The following is a 24,269-nucleotide window of genomic DNA, read 5'->3' on the forward strand; positions in this document are numbered from 1 at the left end:
CATACATAAACACATACTCAGACAAAAACATTGCCTGCTGTATAGACACCGGATATATCATTTTTACCTTTTTATTTATTCATCTCTATCTGTCCATCTATCCATGGGCTTTTGTCTCTTGGGCGGATATCAGCCTGATGAATAATTTACTGCTGTTAAACGAGACCACCTGAGGGGCACAGAAGAGGGAGAGTAGGAAACAGAATGAGGAGAGGTAAAGTGAGTAAGGAAAAAAAAAGAAAAAAGAGAGAGTAGGACAATTAGTTGAGAAATAAAATCCTGATATGGGAGGAGAGGGAACAGAAGAGGAGAGGAAAGCGTAGCCCAAACGCACCTCGATGCAGAGCCGAGCGCAGTGAGAGACACATGGCCTGTGATCATGTTTAATTAATGATGGAGGGATCCGCCTATTAAACAAGGACACAGGCTAAAAGACTAGCCTGGGAGGGAAACATGGGCGGGTAGGAGGAGAAGGAGGAGAAGGAGGAGGTCAGGGAGGTGGCAGATAGTTTGCTCTCCCTAGTTGAAAGTAGAAGAAAAAAAAAAAGAGTGGCGTAGATGAGCAACAGAGAGCATGTGAAGGTCTGAGAGAGAAAAGAGAGGCATCAGGTTCCACCCGGGCTTGTCTGCTGTTCTATTAATAGCAGTCAAAGCGCATTGGGGAGGGGAAACCAGCCAATTAGAATCAAGCTGCACTACCAATAGTACACACACACACACACACACACACACACACACACACTCATAAAGCTGTCAGACTTGCTGTTGTCACTTATTGTCACCTGGATCATCTCTTCAGGGACCTCTGTGGGAAGCTGTGGGTGTTATCCAGCCCAGACCGCTAATGACGACCCTTGCTCGTGTTTGGTCGGCCATGTTGCTTGCATGCACATTGCTGCAAAAGTTGAAATTCTCTCATCTGAGCCTAATGGGCTGTGATGCACTGGGAATTTTGTGGTAGCAGAAATGTAAATCAGCAACATTGCAGCAGTTAAGTAACAAATTGGCACACAAAGTTTAAATCTGGTTTAAATGTTTCCTGTATTGCAGTGCAGAGGCAACATACGTTTATCTATATATCTTTGCATGGCTACTTGCCACCATATAAATGGGTGAATGTGAAGCAAATTACGAAGTGCTTTGGATAAAAGTTCTATGTTAATGTGGTGCATTTAGCATTTAGCATTTAGTGTCTACAACAGGAAGGAAAAAACTTGTAATTACCACCTGAATGATATAACATGAAATCAAATCAGAAATCTTTAAACCCTATTGAACATTTACAACAGGTCATGGTCAAGGTTGAATTTATTGTAATTCTCTCCATATACAGAGTGTGTACAGGAACATGAATGAAAACCCTTTCTGTTACAATGAAATCAATCAAATAATAAACCTTGAATATGTGCCAAATTTGGGGCGTCTTAATTAGCTGGGATGAAAAATCCAAGATTAACTGGTGGATCAGCAAAGCTTGAATTTATAAGCAATTGTCATGGAAATTATATTCCTGGTGAGGGGCTGAGCAAATAATTGAGTTACAACAAACCGTTTTTGAAGAATTTATTTAACAAAAGAGAATAAACAGAGAAGTACTACAACACAAATCAGCTGGACCAGAGGTTCTGTCTCCTAAGACAGTCACTAACGTCTGGCCCAGAGCAAAGGGCTGTATGATCATTTACACAGTCTGAGCATCTATGTTTCGGGGAACAAAAGATCCTTGACTGGTCCCAGTCAAGGAAGAAGAAGAACAGCTAGTGAGGAAAACAATCAACAACCCCACATCCCTGACGTAAACCCCACACATGTGGACAGACTGGAATAACAAGAACAATAATAAAGAGGGGAACAGGTTAAAGATTCAAAGCAATATATAAGACATAATAAAAGGAGAAGAATAGCACTCTTATAAGTACTTGCATAGAAGATTATAAGTGTAAGAAGAAAACAATTTTCTGCCGTCACAGCAATAAAACCTTAATGACTATGTAAACGATACACATACCTAAAACAAATTACAATAAGACTACACTACAGAATCACTGGAGAAACAAACTTAATGTCGACAGCAGTACACTCATTTAAGATGACTCATGATGATGATTTTATTATTGTGTCTCAAATACAAAAATTGTTCAGCTTGCATGGGCGTGTAAGACAGCACAAATATATATAAATACAGATATAAAGCAGATCCAGACTACAGTGTATATATTTTCATATTATTCTATTACAAGCCCATAAAACTGATCTTCTAGTAATTTTTCAGGGTTTTGTCGAGCCGTTTCATGAAATTCATACTCAGTAGTATGTACAACACAGAAGAAAGGGGGACTCCATTTCTACTTCTCACAAATCCCACAGCAGAGACTATTTCCCTCATGAATGTATTCTATTGTGCCAACCTTTATAGCTACAGGATGAATACCAACTCTCAATTTTGTGACAAAACATTGTCGACTCAGTGAAGAATAGTTTTCGCTTATTTCCTTTCTTCTGAGAGTTTGATGAGAAAATTGATACTCCTCCAATATCTTCCTGCTAAACATGAAACATACACTGAAGCGTGTTAGCTTAACATACAAGCTGGGATCAAAGTTAAATAACTGTGAGTAACTAATTATTACAAACTAAACAAATAAGATATTACATGTTATATCTTATTTGTTTAGTACGTACAAAAAACAAAATGTAATGGTGTGCTCGGACAGAAAGCAAAGCAAAATTTTTGCCTTGCTTCATTGGTGCAAATTTGGCCGTTGGATGTAATAGATTCACCCCTATAGGACTATTCCTTGGCTTCAAGTCTTTCTGCTAAGCTAACCGGCTGCTGGCTGTAGCTTCATGTTCAGTTGACAGGTTTTCTCATCTAACACTCTGCATGCACGCCAATCAGTGTATTTCTCAAACAGCTATTAATCCTATGCTGAGTAATGTCATTTTTAAGTTGTCACAAAATGTCACTCTGTTGGCCCTGACTCCTTATTTGTGTACTTCACATACATTTTTGGTTTGTTGCTCTACTGGATGGTTCCAGTGTTGACTCCTGACAGACATGGAAATAAATAATTGATTGTGATTATGCACACTACTGAAGTTTAAGAGAGCAGAAACATGTCTGCAGCAGAGTCGCAATAATCTACTTTGCTGTGAACGTTTACTCCTGGACGCTGAGGTTCCTTTTCAACCTACATTATTGATTCTCTGCATTACTCTACCCTCTCTAGCTTCCTCACTTGTTCCCTTTCATACTCTAATTTGATCTTGCTCCCTCCCTCGGAGTCTCTCTTCATTGAGATGCCATCCCCTTCCCCACATCCATCAGACCATCGCCTCCCTCTCCCACTCCTCTTATCTCATTACTCTCTCTAATTAGCCCCAAACGAGCCCGTAGGAACCAATAACACGCCTCCGCTCACACATATCAATGAGATTCACACACACGCATCTGTAAAGTCATGTTTAATTTGTGTGTATGTGTGTCTGCATGAGTATGTTATTCACATTTGTCTTTTTGATATTTGGATTTACTGATACGGCCATGAGTTTTGGCAGACTTTACTGATTATGCAAGATAGAAGGGAAGTGTGTGTGTGTGTGTGTGTGTGTGTGTGTACGGCGCGCACACGCTTGTGCAGCCAGCTTGTATCTCAGTTGGACACAGGAAATGGGTGTTTGGTTGGGAATAGATGATTGTGAGGCACACTGTCCCAGGCAGAACTCTGTATCAGGAGGTGGCCTGTACACACACACACACACACACACTTGTCCACTTACAAAAACCGATGCACAAGCAAACAAGTCCATTCATGCGAATAACTCAAGGCCACACCAAATCGACGAGAAAACGAGAATATTTCGTGTTTTTACCAAATTCACCAAATGTTTTTCTATATATATATATATAGAATAATATATGCTAAATATAGTGACATTCAGACAGTTTTAATTGGAGTGTGTCTAGTGGTGTGTTTAAATGTGCTGAGAGGGTTTATTAGTCAGTTGTGTGTGACTGAGATGGGAAGTAACCCAGGCACAGCTGCAAGTGCAGCTAAACAAACACTCATACATAAAAGATGAGTTCCTCTCTACCCTCCTCTCTCACATGCACACACACATACACACACACACACACACAAACCCACAAACACACACCACTATATCTGTAATCTCTATAACTGTTTACCTGAGTTTATTGACTAATGTTCTTTTTGTAAGATTTCATTTACCACCTCTCTGTGTACCCAGGAACTGGACAAACAAGGCTCCTTGGTTCCACATGTTATTTTTAAACCAGTATGGATCTGTGCACCTGTGTTTTGGTTTATTTCTGTCTTTTTCCTCCTTTCCTCTCCTCTCCTCTCCTCAGTATGTCTGAGAGGACAGAAAAATATTTTTATCGTCGCCACAGAGCTATGAATCCGTGTATGAAACGGGTCGTTCCCCCAGCCACTGCTCAGCTGGCGTTGTGTATGAATTAACAGTATTGCATATTATAACTGTGTGCTAGCAGGTTGAAAGGAGTGAAAGGAAACAGAATCTCTCATCTCCGTCTCACAGCTGTATCTGTCTTTTTCTTTTCATTATTTGTCCATGTCTCTCTGCTTATCTGTCCACCACCCCATCGTTCTCTCATTTTTTCTTATATACCTAGAAGCAATGAGTGACTTGAAGGGCAGAGGATGAAAACAGAAATTAACCACAGAGAGTGAGTGAGTGGCAGAGGCAGAGAGAAGAGAGAAATGAAGGGATAGACCATGTAAAAGAGATGGGAGAAAGAGACTGTCTCCGATATCGATCTGGTAATCCTCATTGTGCTCTCTGGCGATTCTAATCTTCCTCCTACACAAGATGAGGAGACGCAGGGAAAGGGCGAAAGGGAAGGAGGAAGGGAGGGAATGGTGAAATGAGGGCGGGATGATAAAAGAGGATGAGCAGTGCCATCCAGTGGTGCAGAGAAACGCTGCAGCACTGTGGGGTTGTTATTGTTTAATTGATAACATCTGTTAATGTGTGCCCATCTGTGTTGGTTTGTGTGTTAACAAAAATAGCTCCTCATTCATAACTATGAACCAAATGCACAACATGTCAGCTCCTTTCAGCCCTTGGTCTTTGGCACAGAAGAAGCAGAGCTAAAACAGTGAACATATGGTCCCCATGACACACTCTGACCTTGAGTGGTTTTTTGGGAGTGAGGCACAGACAAATACACATTTAGACACCTGTCACACAAACTTGGACAAAATGCAGATTTTATAGTCCTTTAGAAAAATGGTAGAAATAACAAATTAATTAATTAATTAATTAAATACAGAATGGCCAAAAGTACTTTTATATATGTTTGGCCTGGAACTGCTTTTATATTTTGGTGTGGGCCAGGGCAAATAAAGGTGCTTTAATCTATATTTGTATATTAACAATCACTATGTATTTGTGAAAAGCGTAGCTAGTAGTGATGAACCTATAGAAAATGATCACCCGAATCTGCAATTCCCCTCGGATTAGCCTGTCCCAACCCTAACCCTAGCTATGTTAAGCCTTAAAGACGTTGACAGCCCCCCCGTAGCCTCTTACCCTAACCTTCACAGGGGTGTGGGCCTAAACATAAGTCAGTGATTATATGAGTGTCGACTAGCAGCTGGGGTTCACCTCCTTTGTGTCACAGTTCGAAATTGACATTTGGGAGGCACTGCTACCGCCACCGATAGGGGTGCTATTGTATGATACACTCATATGAGTATAAAGTAGAGAATATATCTGGAATGCCACCAGTATGGGGCTCTATTTTAGGATGCACTTAGTCATTTTTGAAGGTTATTTAAAATGACGTTGTCGTTTAGGTTGGAGTACTTGTTCGCTTGGATCTTTGGAGTGTTTCTTTTCGCTAATTGTTTTGATTTTATGGCATGCTACTTAAAGGTTCAGTGTGTAATGTTTCTGAGGATTTACTGACAGAAATGCAATATAAAATCCATAACTACTTTTCCGTGGTGTATAAAGACGTTACATAATAAACCATTATGTTTTTATTACCTCAGAATGAGCCATTCACTGCAGGCACCCCCTTACGTGGATGCCGCGTTGCATCGTCACGTTTCTACAGTTGCTGAAAACAGACAAACAGCGCTACACAGCGTGTTTCGTCACTACGTTCATCTTGTTCTACTTCTGGTAGAATTCAGGTAGTGCAGACACTTATCACTATGTTGAATACGTACATTAGAAGAAGAGCATCAGAGCAATATTTTCAACCATTAGATGGTGGATTAGAATATAAGTCATAATATTGACTTACATCAACATGTTATTTGGTTATCTCAGTTGGTGCAGAACTCACAACAATTCCCGAGTATCTCCAGGCAGAGGACATTTAGGGGAATCACGTTTTCTGAGGGCTCTTTCAGAGGTGTATCAAGCAGGCTACAGACTCTTTGTCGTTCAGAATTTTTCAAAGTATAAGCTCAGTTCAATTCCAATGCTGCATTACAGTTAACAAGCTTTGCGTGCTTTTATTTTGTAGTCAAAACCACTAAAGAGGAAGTGATTATGTGAGTAACTGTTGCTGCCATGACTGAGATCTATTTCAGCAACACTATCAAAGTATTTATATATTTTGCCGCCATCAAAGCACCATAATCTGGCAGCAGGCCAGATATAATTTTTGGCGTGAAGTTTTGGCAATGGTCCATAACACAGAGAGAATGAATGTGTTTCCTGTTGATGAGTGGCTGGCTGATGATGAGTGTCCTGGGTTTTTTTCTCCTTTTTATCAGTCTTCTGCTTTTTCCTTGGTTTTCTGTTCCCTGCCTGCCTCCCTGTGTTTTCTCCCCTGTGTGCTCTCTCTCTCCCTCTGCTCCTGAGCCCAGCCAACGACCCGCACCTGCACCTCATCAGTCACCTTGTCAGCCTGCCACACCTGCCAGTAGTCAACCTCATCCCTGCCTGTATTTCAACCCCGGTTCTCCACACCATTCTTGCTTGATCGTCGTTGCTCCATACCCGGTGCCACCTCCACGTTCAGGCTCTCATGGTTTTTTTCTCTCTCTCAATTTCCCTGTGCTTTGTCGCTCCAGTCACTAACCCTGTCTGTTTTCCCTCCCAGGTTCACTCACCCTCGTCATCCGTTCTGTCGGCTGGACTCATCCTCCAGACCTCTCCTCTTCGGGCTTCCCCCACGGTGTCCTCCCATTTCCCCCCTGCATCCTCCCTTCCTCGGCCCCAGTGTTCCCCGGATCCCTGGTCCCAGTCCTGTCGGTTTCGCTGTGCCAGTCTTTCCCGGGCATCCACCTCTCCCTCCACTCCAGTCCCTCAACCCCCCTTTTCCCTTAATAAACCTCCTTCGCCCAGAGCGCTGCATTTATGGTCCTCTCTGTCCCCACACCACACCACCCACGTAACCGCTTCCCTCAATATTTGTATAAACTTTATCTAATGTGTGTTTTATAATGGACTGTGATGCAGAAACGGTGACTATGTTTCACTCTTGGCTTACATTTTCCATGTTATCTGTCAGTGGCCAAGTCACAATAACCTATGGTTTTACTGAATATTTAAGTAAATATAATGTCTTAATAAATATACTTAAAGAAACCGCATTCTTGACTGTTACACTCTGCTGTTTCAGAAGAGACACTTTTTGTGCTGTGTCAGCCACCGTAGCTGTCCTACACTCTTTGAAAGGTTAGGGGGCAGAGGTAGGCCTTTTCCAAAACTAGACCCTCGCCACTTCCACTCCGACACGGTGTGAACTCTGGTGAGTCACCCTCCAGGCCAAATCGTTTAAATACAGCGATGACTTTCAGACGAACAACCCTCTCTCCCCAGCATAAATAGGATCTGATGTTACCGCTGCACTCATTACTATAATACGTGTATCAAATAAACAACAGTGGTATTAAGATTCAGGATTGATGTTGTGGAAAAGTGTTTTTGCAATAACGAAACTGAAAGCATTTGTCATTCATTTTGTGTTTGTGTCGGACATGACTTTATATATTTATGAAAAAAAATATTATATTCTTTTATGAAAAGCTTGATATTCATCGTAAAGAAAAGCCTATGAAAAATGTTACATTCACAAATACAACATTTCAATATAAATCATATGGGCTACGTTGTTAAAGTCACACGCAAATTGAATGCAAATCGAAAGAAAGGTCCCCCATCGTGCAGCAAAGGGTGGTACACACCTTAAACAAGCCAGTATCGGAGCTGTCTCGCCATTTGAGGGTTTAACAACCCACTACCACTCCGCCCTCATTGGTTGCGGATGGCACTCAATGTTGCGGACCCTCCGCATGAACGCGCAAACGGAGTGGAAGTATGTAGGTAGAGGGAGTAGTAAGCAGTTTCAGAAAGGCCTGTAGACTGGATAGATGGCTGTAATTCACAACCCTCGGCACTAGATGCCATTAAATCTTATACACTGAACCTTTAACTGTTTTGGAATGCAGATACTATTCGGGGCTGAAAAGGTACTTCCTGGATGTTTTTGGCTTGTTGTAAAGATGCAAATACAACATTATCTATCAGTCTATCAAGGAAACAAAACATGATTTTAGGTAAGGTTACTGCATTAAAAATACAGCAGAGGTTAACATAGAATTTAAAGTTTTTATTTTTTTTTACATAAAAACAAGAAAATAAAGTAATGCTAGATTGAAGTGAACCTGTAGGCTTAACTAATTCTAAAGACAAACCTACCCCCTTTCTTATTTTAACATGACAATGTCCTTGTGCACAAATAGGTTCATAAAGAAAGTGTTTCCCAGTTTGTTCTGGAATAATTTTACTGGCTTGCACAGAGCCCTGACCTCAACCCTCATCCAACACCTTTGGGATTAACAGGGGCACAGATTGGGAGCCAGACCGTATCACCCAACATCAGTGCTCAACCTCACTAATGATCTTGTAGCTGAATGAGTGAAACTCCCTGCAGCCAGGTTCCCAAATCTTGTGGAAAGCCTTCCAAGAAGAGTGGAGGCTGAGGAGGAATGTGACAAATGTATCAGCATATTATAAGATAGCAACTGTTGTGCAGCAGTTGCAGCACAAAGTAGGAATGAGTGCAAATATAAAAACATCAATAAACAGATATCCAAAATCCACAAAATCTAAAATTTACACAATGCCAAAAATATAAACAAGGTTAACAGTAAGGTTGGATTCACCTTGTTCAAAGCTCTCACACTCTCTTGCACACACTCACAAAGAAACCCATTTTCTGCCTCCCTCTCTATCGCTCCTTTTCTCCCTTTGGCTACATGGTGATGACCTCAAGAGCCATTTATTAACATGGATTAGATGTTGACAAACAAAACCTGACAGAAAACCAGCTGTGACACCTCTCTCTCACTTCTCTGAAGCAATACACCACCAGAAGCCTGAACAGAGATTTAGATAAAAGGAAAGAAAGAGAGAGAGTGGATGGGGCGGGACTTTTAACAAGGTTGACATGCAAACTTTTGAAATGTTAAACTTGTTGTTATGCAAGAATGGTTATGATTACTGACAAGACAGTACTAAAACCTGACCACCAGAGTATTTTTCTGCAAGCATTTAATGATGGAAAACACACAAAAATGAAACTCCTAAATTGTCCAACTAAAATTATAATTGTACTAGTGGTCAACTATATTGTGAACACCTACTATTATCTGAAATAATAAGGAATACACTATAATTAGCTTGTACCTTGCTTGTGGAACAAAACAAGTCAACAAGACAAGTAATCTTATTTTGAAAGTGCAGCAAATTAAACAAAGTTGCAATGACTGGTAATTTCTTCACTCATTTTCACGCAGCTGAGTAAGTCACGAAGAGCTTGTAGCCTCCAAGGGAAACACATACCAAAATAAACAGCAGGACTCACCTTTTCAGATGATGCTATTGTTTTAACTATATAACAAAGTATGGTGGAGTAATCTGGTATTGAAACTACAGCAACGGTCATTTTATATACTACATTGCTCAAAAAAATGAAGGGAACACATAAATCACATATTGGATCTCGTTAATTGAAACAGTTCAATGTTTAAAATCTTCATTGTACATTGTATAATTCGTTGAGAACAAAATGACATAACAGTCAATGGAAACCAAAATGCCAAATGAGCGGAGGGCTGGAAATAAAATCACATCGAACATCTAAGAAAAATTTGAAATCTCAGGCTGATCCAACTTTCGTGACTTTCATCACTGTAACACACAACACCAAAACCGGTCATGCTGGATGATGTTGCAGGCAGCATAACGTTCACCATGGCGTCTCGAATCTTTCATGTCTGTCACGCTCAGTGTGAACCTTCTTTCATCTGTGAAGAGATCGGGGCACCAATGGCAGACCTGGCAATTCTGGTGTGGTGAATGCCAATGAAGCTGCACGGTGCTGGGATGTGAGCACAGTTTGATTTGATTCATGGTCCCCTCAAGATTAATAATAATAATAATACATTTATTTATAGGCTTCTTCCTGAACATTCAAGGTCGCCTAACAAAAGATAAAAAAAACAGTAAGCAATAAATCGATAAAATTAACAACTATATTAATTTGTAATACTGTATCTTTGGAGATAATTAGTCAGTACTTTCTCCAGGCATAATGAGGTGAAAAAAACAACAATTTGTCCAGTGCTTTAGTACCAAATACCAGCAAAACTAATGACATTCCCATCAGTGTCATCAGCCTCGCTGCATACAGCGAAATGGCAAACATCAGCATGTTAGCATTGTCATTTTGAGCATGTTAGTTAGCTGATGTTTGCACTTAGCTCAAAGCATCACCGTGTCTATAGAGCCCCGCAGAGTAACTACCTTGGCTGAGGAAGTCTTGTTAAGTGCTGGTTCATGTTGGCTGTTTAATTAACTTTAAGCTACAGCTGTGGTTTGTCTCATGGCTGTGCATAGTCTTCCTGTCTCTCATCTCTGCATTGTTGATGGTGACCTGTGTGGTGCTGGATATCCTATGAGTAATCTAATAAATACTTTTAGGTTTTTAGCAAAATTGCAATTAGTGTTGGGCAGAAAAGTAAAAATTGCCACGAAATCATAAAGATAATATAAATCACTAAACAAGCTATGACTTTATAAGCAGAATGTTACATGTGCTCAGCATTTTTGTTAGTTTATGTGTTATTACATTATCGTTTTTTAAAAATATTTTGAACTATTATCATTAGATCATATATACATTTTTTACCACGTAACTCATGATCAATTCTCTATACATTTAAATAATTAGATTTTTTTTTCACAATTACCTTTTGTGTAATTATTCCATTATTAAATAATGGGAAGGTTTTGTGTTTTATATTTTAGTTTTTATTAACATTTCCACCACATTATTTGAAGTTATTGTGTTATGTACAATTATTATCAGATTTTATTTATATTATTTATTTGTTTATTACATAATGAGCAGTAATTTCTTCCTTACATTATGTCAGAGTACATTATGTCAAAGTATTACTTGTTGGCAGTTAAAATGTTGTGTTCAGTTATTATCAGTTTCTAGAAATCACTCTCCGGCTAAGCTGGGTCCTGAACGCCTTGCAGAAGATGAAGTAGATGAGCGGATCCAGGCAGACGTTGAGAATTGACATTAAGATGGTCAGCTCCATGAGGTAGTAGAAAACCAGGCCCCATGAACAATGCCTCACCAGGAAAGTGTAGGGAAGGCGGACCATGTGGTAGGGGACGAAGCAAAAGCAGAAGACACTGACTAGTACTAACATGTTCCTACGTGACTTTCCAAGCTTCTTGGAGCTGGAGGACGTCAGCTGCCTCTGCTGGGCCAGTGACACCCTGCAGGAGGTCCTGTAGTAGAAGAAGACCCGGGAGAAAAAGACAAACAGGAAGAAGGCGGTGGAGCAGATGTGTATGAGTTTATAGAATAAGGCTAGCTGGTCACTGTGCAAGACTTCACATTTGACTGGGACAGAGGTGACAGCTTCGTAGGTGTGGAATGACAGGATGACGTAGGTGCTCATCATGGCCAGAAGGAAAACCCAGGTTACTGTGCAGATGATGTGGGCAGCTTGCACTGTCTGCAGGATGTGAGTTCCTGAAGGTTGCACAATCTTCAGATACCTGGAGAAAGGAGAGGCACGTGTCAGTAGACAACTTCAGTAAATAACAGGCACAGTTCAATCAGCATTGACCTACTGATCCACTCCCATGGAAGTACACAATAATCTTGCTGTGCAAGTAATATTCATAAGAGAACTGTCGGGTTAAATTGTGAACTATTAGTTTAGTGCAACATGAGATCTGCCAACTTCAAACTTCAAGGGGAAGTCAATGACAGGCCACTCTATTTACCCACATTGCTGCCCGGTCCTTGCATACCTATTAGCAGCAATGCAGCCCATGAACACGATGCTGGCGTACATGTTGAGGAAGAGGGCAAAGGCGCCAGTGTTGCAGTAGACCAGTCTGATGGTGATGGAGATGGAGAAATTTGTTGATGCGGATGGGGAGACAGAGGCAGAGAAGGAAGTCAGCAGCTGCAAAGTTCTTCAGGTAGACCATAATGCTGCTGGATGCCTTCTGCTGAGCATGGCAGAAGTAAAACTTCATGATGAAGCCGTTGAGGAGGAAACCCATCTGGAGAGAAAACAGGGTGAGGATGGAGATTTGAACAAAGGACACAGGGTCCTACCAGCCCTGTGAAACTAAAGTTATACACTTAGCTGTTACTGCCAGAAGTTCCAGCTTGAGTTAACTTGAGAGAGCATCTTTTAACTGTTACTGCCCTGCATCTCAGTTAATGCATATTAAAAATTTGGTAAGCAAACTTTCTTTTATAAACCCGTGTTTACTTTAAACAAATGTGTTTTCCCCCTAGGGCCACTAGATTGTGCTGTAGCTATCTCTAGGTAGGCCCCACATTCTTAGGTTAGGCTAGTGTACTGTCCAAGCTACACTTCCAAGTGTCTGCCAACACAACACCATAGCCAACCAAACTCCACCACGTCCATGTGCCACCTCTCCTCATTCACTGGATCCATAATTTCCTCAGTGACAGACCATATGCAGTTAGGGTGGGGAGAACCACATCCACCACCACTACTGTCCGGATACCGGAGCCCCCCCAGGCTGCGTCCTCAGCCCCTTTCTCTACGCCTCTGTACACCAACGACTGCCTTAGCCCCTCTTCCATACTTCAAATACTGATGCCACAGCCATACTCACCCTCCTCACTGACACAGAATCAGTTTCAGCATATCACTAATCCATTGCCCACTTCACCCAATGGTGTAAGGACAGTCACCTCCTCCTCAATGTCACCAAGACAAAGGAACACTCTTCGTAAACTCTCCACCCCTCACTGCCCCTTCTCCATAAACAGCGAGCCAGTTGAAATTATTGACATCTTCAGGTACCTCGGCATCACTATGCACAATAAACTGAGTTTTGATCACCACATCATAGACATCCACAGACGCTGTCAACAAAGACTTTTTGTCATACGCAAATTCAGGACAGTCTCAGTCAAACCACACCTTCTGCTTCTCCTGTACTGTAGTATCATTGAACCCACCCCATTGTACTGTTCTACCTGCTACTTCACCATGTTCTCTCTGACCAAATAATAATAGGTTTTCCCACTCCCAACCTGCCAGCCCTCATTAATACTGCCACTGCTCATAAAGCAACTACCATAGTACAAAATCCCAGCTACCCTCTCAACTCATGCTTCACCCTTCCCCCATCTGGCCATAGATACAGACAGCTGCTCTAAAAGGCACGCTTTGGGAAAAGTTTTGTACCCTGCACTATAAGAGCGTTAAACTTACAGACAAGTTAAAGATGTCACTCCTGTGTTATGTGTAGATATGTGTACACTGTCTGTATATGTGTACTATTTGTAGTTTGTGTGTAGCATTCATGTTGAAGGTGCTCTTTGTTCAGACTGCAAAATCAAATTTCCTCCACTGAGGGCAATAAAGAATGAATCTGAATCTGAATTAACCACATTGAACTTTACGTGCTACCCTCCATTCCAGACTACAATGGACAACCCCTGTGTAGAGCAGTTTATTTCTGTGTAGACTCACTACTCAGTGACATGTGGGATGCACAAACCGCATCCAAAGTCCCAATGTTAACGGGCTTGCTTCTGAACTTCACAGGCAGACCAGACTTGCCTATCAGAGCAAACCAGCCCCAGCAAAGTAGATAGAATCCTTTGGAGCACAAAATCTTTGTCTCCTCCGGGAAGCGCAGACTGCCATGCGCTATTTAGCTGACCTGCACTCAGCAGAGTCAGAACTTTCCTCACTCAAGGAGGAATTGTTCAGACTTAGATCATAATGTCTGTCTCCACCAGTCATTCGGCCAATGTGATTCTGGATACTCTGATTCACACACATTTCTGCTGCTGACGAGATCACAGCAATGGTTACAGACTCCCCAATTAAACATTCTCGACATGAGCATCCCAGAGATTATTTGGATGTTTGAGGCATGTGTAGTTCAAGTGAAAGTCCAAGTCAAAAATGCACCAGATTTAGAAGAAATCCCCATCTGCAAGCCCTGCTGTTGTACTTAGGACACATCAAGGTAACCCCTTGATGCAGGAGAAGAAAGTTGACACAGTTGGTGTGGGAGACTCTCTTTGCTTTCAGGGCGGTGGGGAAAAACACTGAGCCTGCCACCTCAAACACAGTAGCATCACCCAGATCTACTGCCTTAAAACATCACCCTCGCAAGAGCTCAAAAGGGGGTGACAAAAGACAGCATGGTGACCATTCTCACCATGTCCACCAACTGAGTTGAGATAGACATTCTCACAGTAGAAGCTGTAGAAATCCATACTCAGAAATTCTGGGCCGGCATTATAACCAGCCAATAGACTCTAGAGGATGACCACAGCATTTCTGACCACAGTTCAGAACATGGTCATAAGCCATCAACCTTCCTGTTCTCACTAACCTTACAAGTAACTGAGAAACACTGGTTATTGTAGACATAGTAATGCTATTGTAATGATGTTTGTTTGTTTTGTTTTCTATTATTCAAATAGGATTCCATCCATGTCAGAGTATAAACAGATACCCTCTCAGTTCCTCTCTGATTTGGCTCTGCTCCTCTTTGGAGGACAAAGGTCCATCTCAACGGCACAGCGTCCTCCTGGCTTGGCCTGCTCAGACCGGACACCAAGCAGAACTCTTAAGATCTTAACTGATACCTGAACCCTGTTCAGTTAACTTTGAGGAGAACAGACTCTCATCTGTATCACGACACATCAAAAGACTGCAACTAAACCATTCATCACTGCCTGGCTCCATCCACAACTGACCTGCCAACATCTAGCAACACCAAGCAACTTTCTTCGTTTATGAACTGGTAACATACTGGGCATTGCACAGCTTCACATAGCTTAACAGCAAAGTTAACTTGGCTAAGCACGAGACTGTTAAGCTTTTGTAAATTCACATTGATGTGTTTTTTATTTAAGTTTAATTGTTATGATCATTGTTAATGTGAGATTATGTAACAACAGTTCTTAGCCACTGCTAGATTGGTATGCAATGCTAACTAAGTCCTTTTAACTTGGCAATAACCATTGTTGTGAGAATGAGATAAATGTGAAGAAAAGGACACTGGAAGCGACTGGTTCTGGTTCTTGGGGGGCCTTCAAGTCATATATTACAATGATTTGTCTTTTCTTTAAGAGTAATAATCATTAACTGCTTAAGCTCAAATTTTAAGTAAGAAAGATGTTTTATTTGTAATACTGTTTTTATTTCTTTCATAAATCCTAAATTTCTTCATCTCTTGTACCTGACCTCCTCTTTGTCTTTAGTGACCTTTCACTTATAGAGACCTTTGTCTGTGTATGGTCTGACATGCTCAGCATCAGTGCATGCTGAAGTCTCAAAATAAGACACTAGTTGTTGCAGATGTGTGTATCTTGCGCACATGAGGGGAGGCGTGAAAAGAAGAAGAAGAAGAAGGTCAGGAGTTTTACTTCTTAAGCAAATATACATTTTTAACTTTAAAATTTGTCTTCTGTAAGGAAGTCATCTATATGCATTCCCTGATGACATCAAGAGAATCATTTTAATCAGGAAAGTAAAAAATGGTGACAACCCGTGTTTGATGTCTTTTCTGCATTTTGTATGTGATTTAATTTATGTGAATCATTTAAAATAATTAAGAGGGGAAATTATCATATTGTCTTAAATTGAGACCTATATCTCGGCTATATGCACTGGAAATTAGAAAAGATTACACAATCATAGTTTGCTGAGATCTACATGATATGTTTTATTATTGGACTTAATTAATTAATTAATTTGTGAATAGAGCGAAGGATATGAGGTGAGATAAATTTTTTTAAGTTGCTGACCCTAGAGCTCAAAAAAAAAGAGAGAAAAAAACGGAACTTTGAGGCTTCTTTATATCACTATAGCTCCGTATAGCATTTAGATAGGGTCTTGTGAGACTTGCATTTTATTGAAAATAAACAAGTTTCTCTTTGGGTGGACACCAGAGTGAAAATAAAAGGAGTTTCTTTTCTTTTTGTCATCATTTTCTTCCCCCACCTTCAGCACTGGTAAGTTGTTTTTTTTTGCCTTACATCCACACTGCCTACACCTACATACCTCATTACAGATAAATAGCAAACTGGCTTTTGAAGGAACTCATTCCAGATTATGTTTTCAGTGCCCCACTCTCTGAAACCTGCCAGTGTGAGGATGAAAGGGGTTGACCAGAGAACTTTTGAACCTGGAAATGTAATACAGATAGTCAGGCCAGTACCTAGTATTAAAACTAGCTTGCTATCAGGGGTCTCCCTTCATTCCTAAGTGGTATCTGAGTCATAATGCGCTAAGGGCACCTGGAGGTTTTGACCCAAGAGAGCGAGGTTTCCTTGCAGTGGATGCTACACAATATATATGCAGTTTTCCCCTGCACCTGTGTTCTGTGACCACATGTGTCCACATGCATCCCCCAACCACACACACACACACACACACACGCACGCACACACACATCTCTTTGTCTTCTCCTTGTCTCAGCTTAGAGCATTAGTTACTTTCATCTTGTGTGTTTTGCTGCTTATAAAATGCTGGTTGTTTTTTTGATGAATACATTGTCAACCCCTGCTTCATAGAACTCTAAATCCTTCAACCCACTATCTATTAAAAGTCATTTTGCTATAGTTATTAATTTGATTATCAACCAAAATTCCTAATGAGACTGAATTAGGGGTAATTGGCTATCACTTTCTCTTGTTTCAAAAGTGGTGCCCCGAGGTGGACATATCTTTAAGTTAATATATATTATTAATTATTAAGAAAATAATAATAATAATAATAATTACATTATTCAATATATATCTTGATGCCATCTCAACCTCACCACCACCTTGAATTTTGCTGTTTCCATCAACCTTTTCTAATGCTATACAAAATTTGTGCATCAAAATACATTAATAGAAACCAGGGATATCAGTTAGCGTAATCAAGAAATCACTTCCTAAAATGGTTTTCTCTCATAAAAAGGCATAAAACATCTGAACCGACATGTGCTGAAGAAAAACATGACCTTACCAGAAACACCAGACTATAGACTATCATCAAGAAAAGGTAGGCGGAGGTGTCGACCTCATCACAGAGAGCTAAACCGCCGACTTCAGTGTGGTTTGTATCTGAGGACTGGTTGAAGGTCATTTCTTCTCGGTCACTCATTTTTCTGGTTGATCTAGCAGACGTGAAACCAAATTATAGCACATACACAAACATACCCTCTGTAGCAAAAATGCTTTGCCAAACAGCAGTCTAAATCCTTGCAAAACACAACAGGTTGCTAGAGAGTTAGCCCATGAAGACAAGACTGTGACCATGACCAAAAGATTCATATATGAAAATCAACGTAAATTATTGTTCAAAAATATTGTCGTTATATTACCATCAACTTTGTGTCATATATCTTAATTCAATCGTCAGCTGGCTGGATATGGTTTTTAGATGTAAAAATGTCATGTTGACATTAAAATTTCAGCCTAAACATCAGTTAAAGTAAAATGACACATTTACCTGTCTGCACCTGTCAGTGTGGATGTCCAAAATTCTGTTCACTTTACTGCTTCCTTCTACACTGCTTTGACAGCAAGAAAACAACTGCAGACTAACCCGGATGTGGCTTTGATGATTTCATTTATGCAGCATCACTTTAAATAATAAGAAAAAGCAAACACATGGTCACGAGACGCCATTTTATCTTCCTGTCTATAGCTCTGGTGAACAGGCCACAATTACCACTGAAAATACTTCATAGTTCAAGTCTCTCAAGGGATGGCAATGTTAGTCTATGAGTCGGTCCACCACTTTAGTGCAGACTTAAATATCTCAGCAACTATTAGACGAATTGCCATTGCATGCCATGCAATTTGTCCCTAGAAGATACTCGTGACTTTGGTGATCTCATATTTGTGATGGTGTTGGCACTTTCTTTTCTATCAATCACTTTTCTGCTTTCTGTTCATCCTAGTTCGGGTCTGGAGGTAGCCCAGACACCTTTCTAGCCATGTCCTCTCTTGTCATGATCCCTCAGGCTTGATGGCAGTAAAATCCCCCAGATCTGCAGTGGTCTCCCCTGCGGTTTGACTTCAAGCTTTTCCAGATGTCAGAGACATGCCATTCTGCAACTAAATGAAGCCACATCTGTGATGTCATTCTTTCAGTCACTACCCAAAACTTGTGAGCATAGATGAGGGCTGGAGAACATCGAACCACTAGCTATTGCTCAGTCCCCTCAATACCGCGATAATACTAATCATTTTGATAATTAAGGTCACCATAATCATGATATGAAATCTTCATACAGTTTCATCTCTTTTCTTAAGTAAGCAGTATTATTTACATGCAATTGACTATTTCTAACAATGTTCAAAATGTTTGTCAAACTCTCAAACTCAAGCAAGATAGCGATTTATCTATATGCCAGCAAGATACGATAGACTTTATTGATCCCACACTGAGTATATTCACTTGTAAGCCTCGTGATCAATAAAGTCTATCATATCTTGCCGGCATCAAGCAGTGTCAGCGTCACGGGTTTGTTAACTTATTAACTTAAAGCAAGCACACTTACAAAGAGTGGCTGAGTTCAGGCAAATCAAAAAATCCAACAGAAAGTATATACAGTCCCCTCCAAAAGTATTGGAACAGTAAGGCAAATTCCTTTGTTTTTGTTGTTCACTGAAGACATTTGGGTTTAAGATCAAAAGATGAGTATGAGACAAGAGTTCAGAATTTCAGCTCTCATTTCCTGGAGGACTCGAGGGCTCGAACTATAAGATAAGTCTAAACTAAAGAGAACAGCAAACAGGGAGACTGAACACTAGACGTCAGCAACCAAACACAAGACAAGAGACAAACAGGAACTGGAGCTCAAAACACAGAACAGATCAAGCGGACTAAGTAACTGAATAACACTGGCAAAATCCAAACATGATAAAAAACCAAAACAAGTATCAAGAACACAAACTCAAAACCAACAGACAGACTCAGACCAGGATTATGACAGCTATTTGGGTTTGTTTAAAATGGATATTGCATTGGGAATTGAAGAGTTTTTGTGAGTTTTTGGCCAGAGGGGCTCTAAAGCGGAGGCCTGATAGGAGTAGCTGAAAGGAGTGGTGAAGGGGGTGTGAAGGGTACTTAGTGATGGAGTTTGCCTTTCTTTTTACTGCGTGACTATAAAGGTCTGACAGTTGGACATGAGTGGTTCTGGTGATTTTGGTTGCATGTTTGATGAGTATTGTTTTTTCTTGCTTTTCTCTGTGAAGAAGTTGTACCAGGGAGCTCTCCTGGAACCAGAAGACCATGGCCTTTATGTGGAGAGGGAGCACTCGTCTGTCAAGCAGGCCACCAAGGCCATGTCATCTTAAGTGTCAATCCATTACTATTGCAGGTGATGTTTTTTGTGTATGGAGAAGAAGATGGGTGACAAGACACAGCCCTTTGAGACCCCAGAATTTAAAACAATGTTGGTGACATGCTGGGGTTTGTCTGCCTTGCCTAACTGAAGGCCTGTCTCTAGCATCCAGGTCAATTAATTGATAGGCAATGGCACTTGCCCAATCCTAATGGAAGGTTCTGTCTGTAATGTCAACAGTCTGATGCCTGTGATGTCCATTCATGGCTACCTGATTTTGGTTTTGTGTTTGGTATTCTGTGCAGACAACGCCGGGTGGACACTCTACATACAGGCCAAGACAGATTTTGGTTGTTTGTCTGGACACACAGGACAGGATTTGCTGGATGGAGCTTTACATTCAAATTGGAATTTCCCTAATTTTGCACTATATTTATAAGTAACCTATTTTTGCTGTGTGTAATTGTAATTGTTTAAAAACTCTGCAGTACATTGGGTGGATGCTTCTAAAATATTTCTTTTGTTTTTTTTTCTAAAATGAGGATCTAATTAGGTTTAATGAGTAACTAGATAAGGAATACTCACACACAAAGGTCATCAATACAAATTCGACCAGTGCAACCCACCAAACAACTTTATACAGGGTTTTTTTCTGATTATATTACTTTTATTCCTTTTACATTACATTACATTAAAATGTATTATAAAGTTTTATCACCTTCTCCACAGTGACAGGAATATAATACTGAATACATTCAGATACTTTCTTTTTCTTTCTTCTTTGTGCTTATATTGTCACATTTAAAGACACTTACTCTAAATAAAGAGAATCTGCATTAAAACATAATGGCTATATTTGTGTATTTGTAGAATAACTGATGAACATAAATGATCCATTTTGTGACAAAGTGGGTCTGTGTAAGCACAGCTTGCCCATGTGACACGCTTTCACAGTTTAAAAGTGCCACCAAGATTTATTTCAACACAGTGACTGACAGAGTCCAGCTCAGCTGAGAACGCTCCTCTCCGTGATGATTATGCAGGTAAAAGCTCATTTAAACCAAATTATTTTATTTCATAGTGACAAATACTGCTGCTCCTACTTTCTTGAAAGTGTTAGTTTCACAATCTGTAATATTTTGAATTGAAGTGATCTGTGCGAAAACTGTGAACAATTAATGGAACTGATGATCACTTATTTTTATCATGTGCTGACAATTATATTATTAATGATTAGCCTCAGTAGGTAATAGTAGTAGAAGCAGTACTGTCTTTGGGAGCAGCTGTAAAAAGCTAGCATTTAGAAAACTGGAACTACAGCAAACAGAATTGGAAATAGAAATGTAGCTAAATGAAAACAGATCTCACAAATCCATGTTGGCTGTATCGTAAAATCTACTAGCCTTATTCAGTAAAGCAAATGTATGTGTTGTTTTTTTTAATGAACTGTCAAATGTTTGTATTATTTATAGATTGAAGTCTATATGCAGGAGTTAAAGTTTGCAATAGCTGGTCTAAACCATTTGAATATTAAATTTAACTATAACGCTACCCTAATTTAATCCAAACCAATTTTTTTAATCCAGCACTGATAACTAAAATATTACATGAATAATCTCTTTCACTCTGTCATTATAAAGCAAATTTATCACTGGTAATCACTGTGAAAGGTGTTGTAGGTATTATTAATCTCTTTCCTTTCACATACAGGTAACAGTACTCCTAGCTCTGCTGCTTCTTGTGGCCTCCGGGCACTCTGACTCCAAGTTTTACCTGCCCATTGACTGTGATGACATCCACCGCCATGACAACACCAGCTCCAGTGGGGTGTACCCCATCTACCCAGGAGGTCCCACCAAGCCCCTGCATGTCTACTGTGACATGGACACTGACGGAGGCAGATGGACTGTAAGTAAACCTCATATTTTGATTAGATTTTATAATCATAAACATAAACAGACATCACACTGTGCGACTTATTCAGATCTCATTAAACCAGCTTGTAGAAACACATGACAGGACAGATCTGTCAATTCAGGTGACCTTAAAGTTAAAAAAAAAAAGGTTGAAGCCAGGGTTTTGTTGAAAAGCAGACTTTGTTTTACACTTGGAATCAAGTTAGACTTGAGTTATAAGAATGAGGACTTGAGACTTTACTTGTAGTCTCAAAGGCTCTGCAAGTACATCTTGCATCATATATCTTGTTTTAACTTTAAACAGAGCCAGGCTAGCTGTTTCCCCCTACTTCCAGTCTTTATGCTGAGCTAAGTAAAGCTCCATATTTAGTAATGTTAATGTTTGCTGGATGTGTAAAAATGCAACCGTTTGCAAACAGCTTTGTAAGGTGACAATATCTCAGAAGCTTCCAGCTTGTTCTGCTGCCTCCAAGTGGCCCATAATAAATTATTGCAGCTTGAAATGTCCATGTTTGAAAATAGTTACATTTACTGAAAAACATTAGATAGTATTACATGTTAGTTCATTTTTAAGTTCTCCCTCTTCTTACAATTCTCCCTCTCAGGTGTTTCAGAGGAGGATCGATGGGACTGAAAACTTCTACAGGCGCTGGAGCCACTATAAAATTGGATTTGGGAATGTGGCTGGAGAATATTGGCTTGGTGAGATCTTGAGGGTCTTGAGATCAATACATTATAAACATGGGGGTTGTGCTGCTTTCTTTTCTTCTCCTCTATCTTAATTTGCTGAGGTGAGACAAGTATATTGTGTATTGTATAATGTGATTTTAGACTAGGTGAGGGTCTGAGGAGAAAAGAGGTTAAGTGCAGTAAATGTATTTAGGGCACTGGCGCAGGAGGTGAAATGGAACAGATCTTTGTGTGCCTTTTCAGGCCTGGAAAACATCTTCCTGCTGTCAATGAGGAAGGAAAATGAGCTCCGGGTTGACATGGAGGACTGGGAGGGAGGGAAGGCGTCTGCCCAATACTCCTCCTTCTCAATTGATTCTGAGAACGCTGGATATCAGCTTCACCTGGGAAGTTTCACTGAAGGAGCGGCAGGTGAGGATCACTGTGTTTAGGTTTGAATGTCAAGGCTTGTGGATGAATGTTAATTTTTTTTAAAGAAAAGATTTTTGTTATCGCTTTTGGTTTCTTTTCTTTCTTTTCTGAGGGGCGGGGGTGGGGTTACAAAAATAGATCCTTAAATCATTTTGCTGTGTCCGTACAAGGTTGGATGTAATACTGTGGACTAACAGGCTAGAAAATGTCATGACAGCTCACATTAATTTTTGCGATGCCAGTGAAAATGTGGCTCTCCAGAGACAAATAAAACAGTTGTCAGATTAATGAAAAATGAAACATTAATGCTCGTTCAGTGGGAAAAAAGTTTTTCAAATAATTGGTTCATTTTTAAAACAGAATGTCTGTGTAGCCCATTTATTTGGAAAAATGTTGTCTATCTTTGGGATTTATAGTCTGTAAAGGTAAGTCAGAGTTCAGTCAGTATGGGACTGTAGAACAATGATTGGTGTAAGAGGGGGGTATGAATCTTACATTTCATTTAGTTAAAAAAAAGCCAGACCCTCATCCACATTATTCATAGATTCTTTGAATCCTTCCCTTTGACTATTTAAGTAAAACAAACCAACATTGTGAAAATACAGCCACTGTCTATACAATAAACTTCCACAAGAGAAGGCTGAAATCAAATATAAATCCTGTTCATAATGCTACCTGCTTTCATCACACTTAACAGACTGGATCCCCCATTTAAAGCCCACTTATGTACAGTATCCTACTTAAGAGTACATTCAGATACCTATCACACCAAAAAGGTTGCTTAAATCAGTAAGTGTTTCTGAGTTTCAAAAACCAACTATAAACTCGACTAACATTGTTTTTATTCTCATTTGTAGGGGACAGTTTGACAAATAACAACAACATGAAGTTCACCACGTTTAACAAAGACCAGGACCAGTGGGATAAAAACTGTGCTCAGCATTATCTAGGTGCATTCTGGTACAATGCCTGCCACATGGCCAACCCCAACGGCATGTACGCCCCTCATGGTGCCATCGGATTTGAAAACGTCCACGTCATTTGGCATACGTGGAAGGGCTGGAACTACTCCCTCAAGACTGTTGCCATGAAGATCAGATCAGTCGCGACGTGCACATGCAAACATTAACCTGATTAGCTGCAGTTTTTTTATACAATTGTTTACACATGATTTCTGAATCTTTGGCATTTTTTGTTTAAAACTCTGAACACCAAACCTCAAGCACAAAATGCAAAATCCTTTATTTCTACAATTTCTAATAAAAAAACGTAGCATTCAAAACCTTTACCTCTTTTGTAATTGTTTTTTTCCCCCTATGACACAAAGTCATATAAATCTACCAAAAAACAACCCAGTGA

At 40.1% G+C, this 24,269-nt stretch overlaps 1 protein-coding gene and 1 pseudogene across 1 annotated transcript; one reads left to right on the forward strand and one right to left on the reverse strand.

The window, feature by feature from the left end:
- Positions 1–11,504: 11,504 nt before the first annotated feature.
- LOC119898567 lies at positions 11,505–17,591 on the reverse strand (annotated as a pseudogene).
- Positions 17,592–21,591: 4,000 nt separating this feature from the next.
- LOC119899994 (microfibril-associated glycoprotein 4-like) lies at positions 21,592–24,198 on the forward strand (the record flags this gene model as incomplete). Its single annotated transcript, XM_038714816.1, has 4 exons — positions 21,592–21,801; positions 22,415–22,511; positions 22,743–22,910; positions 23,768–24,198. Coding segments are annotated over 4 exons (747 nt in total), but the record flags the coding sequence as incomplete, so codon positions are not given.
- Between the last annotated feature and the right edge of the window lie 71 nt (positions 24,199–24,269).

The sequence above is a fragment of the Micropterus salmoides genome, unplaced genomic scaffold, assembly GCF_014851395.1.
Source record: "Micropterus salmoides isolate LMB-PRFRI ecotype aquatic unplaced genomic scaffold, ASM1485139v1 Ms_hic_scaffold_12, whole genome shotgun sequence".
NCBI lineage: Eukaryota > Metazoa > Chordata > Actinopteri > Centrarchiformes > Centrarchidae > Micropterus > Micropterus salmoides.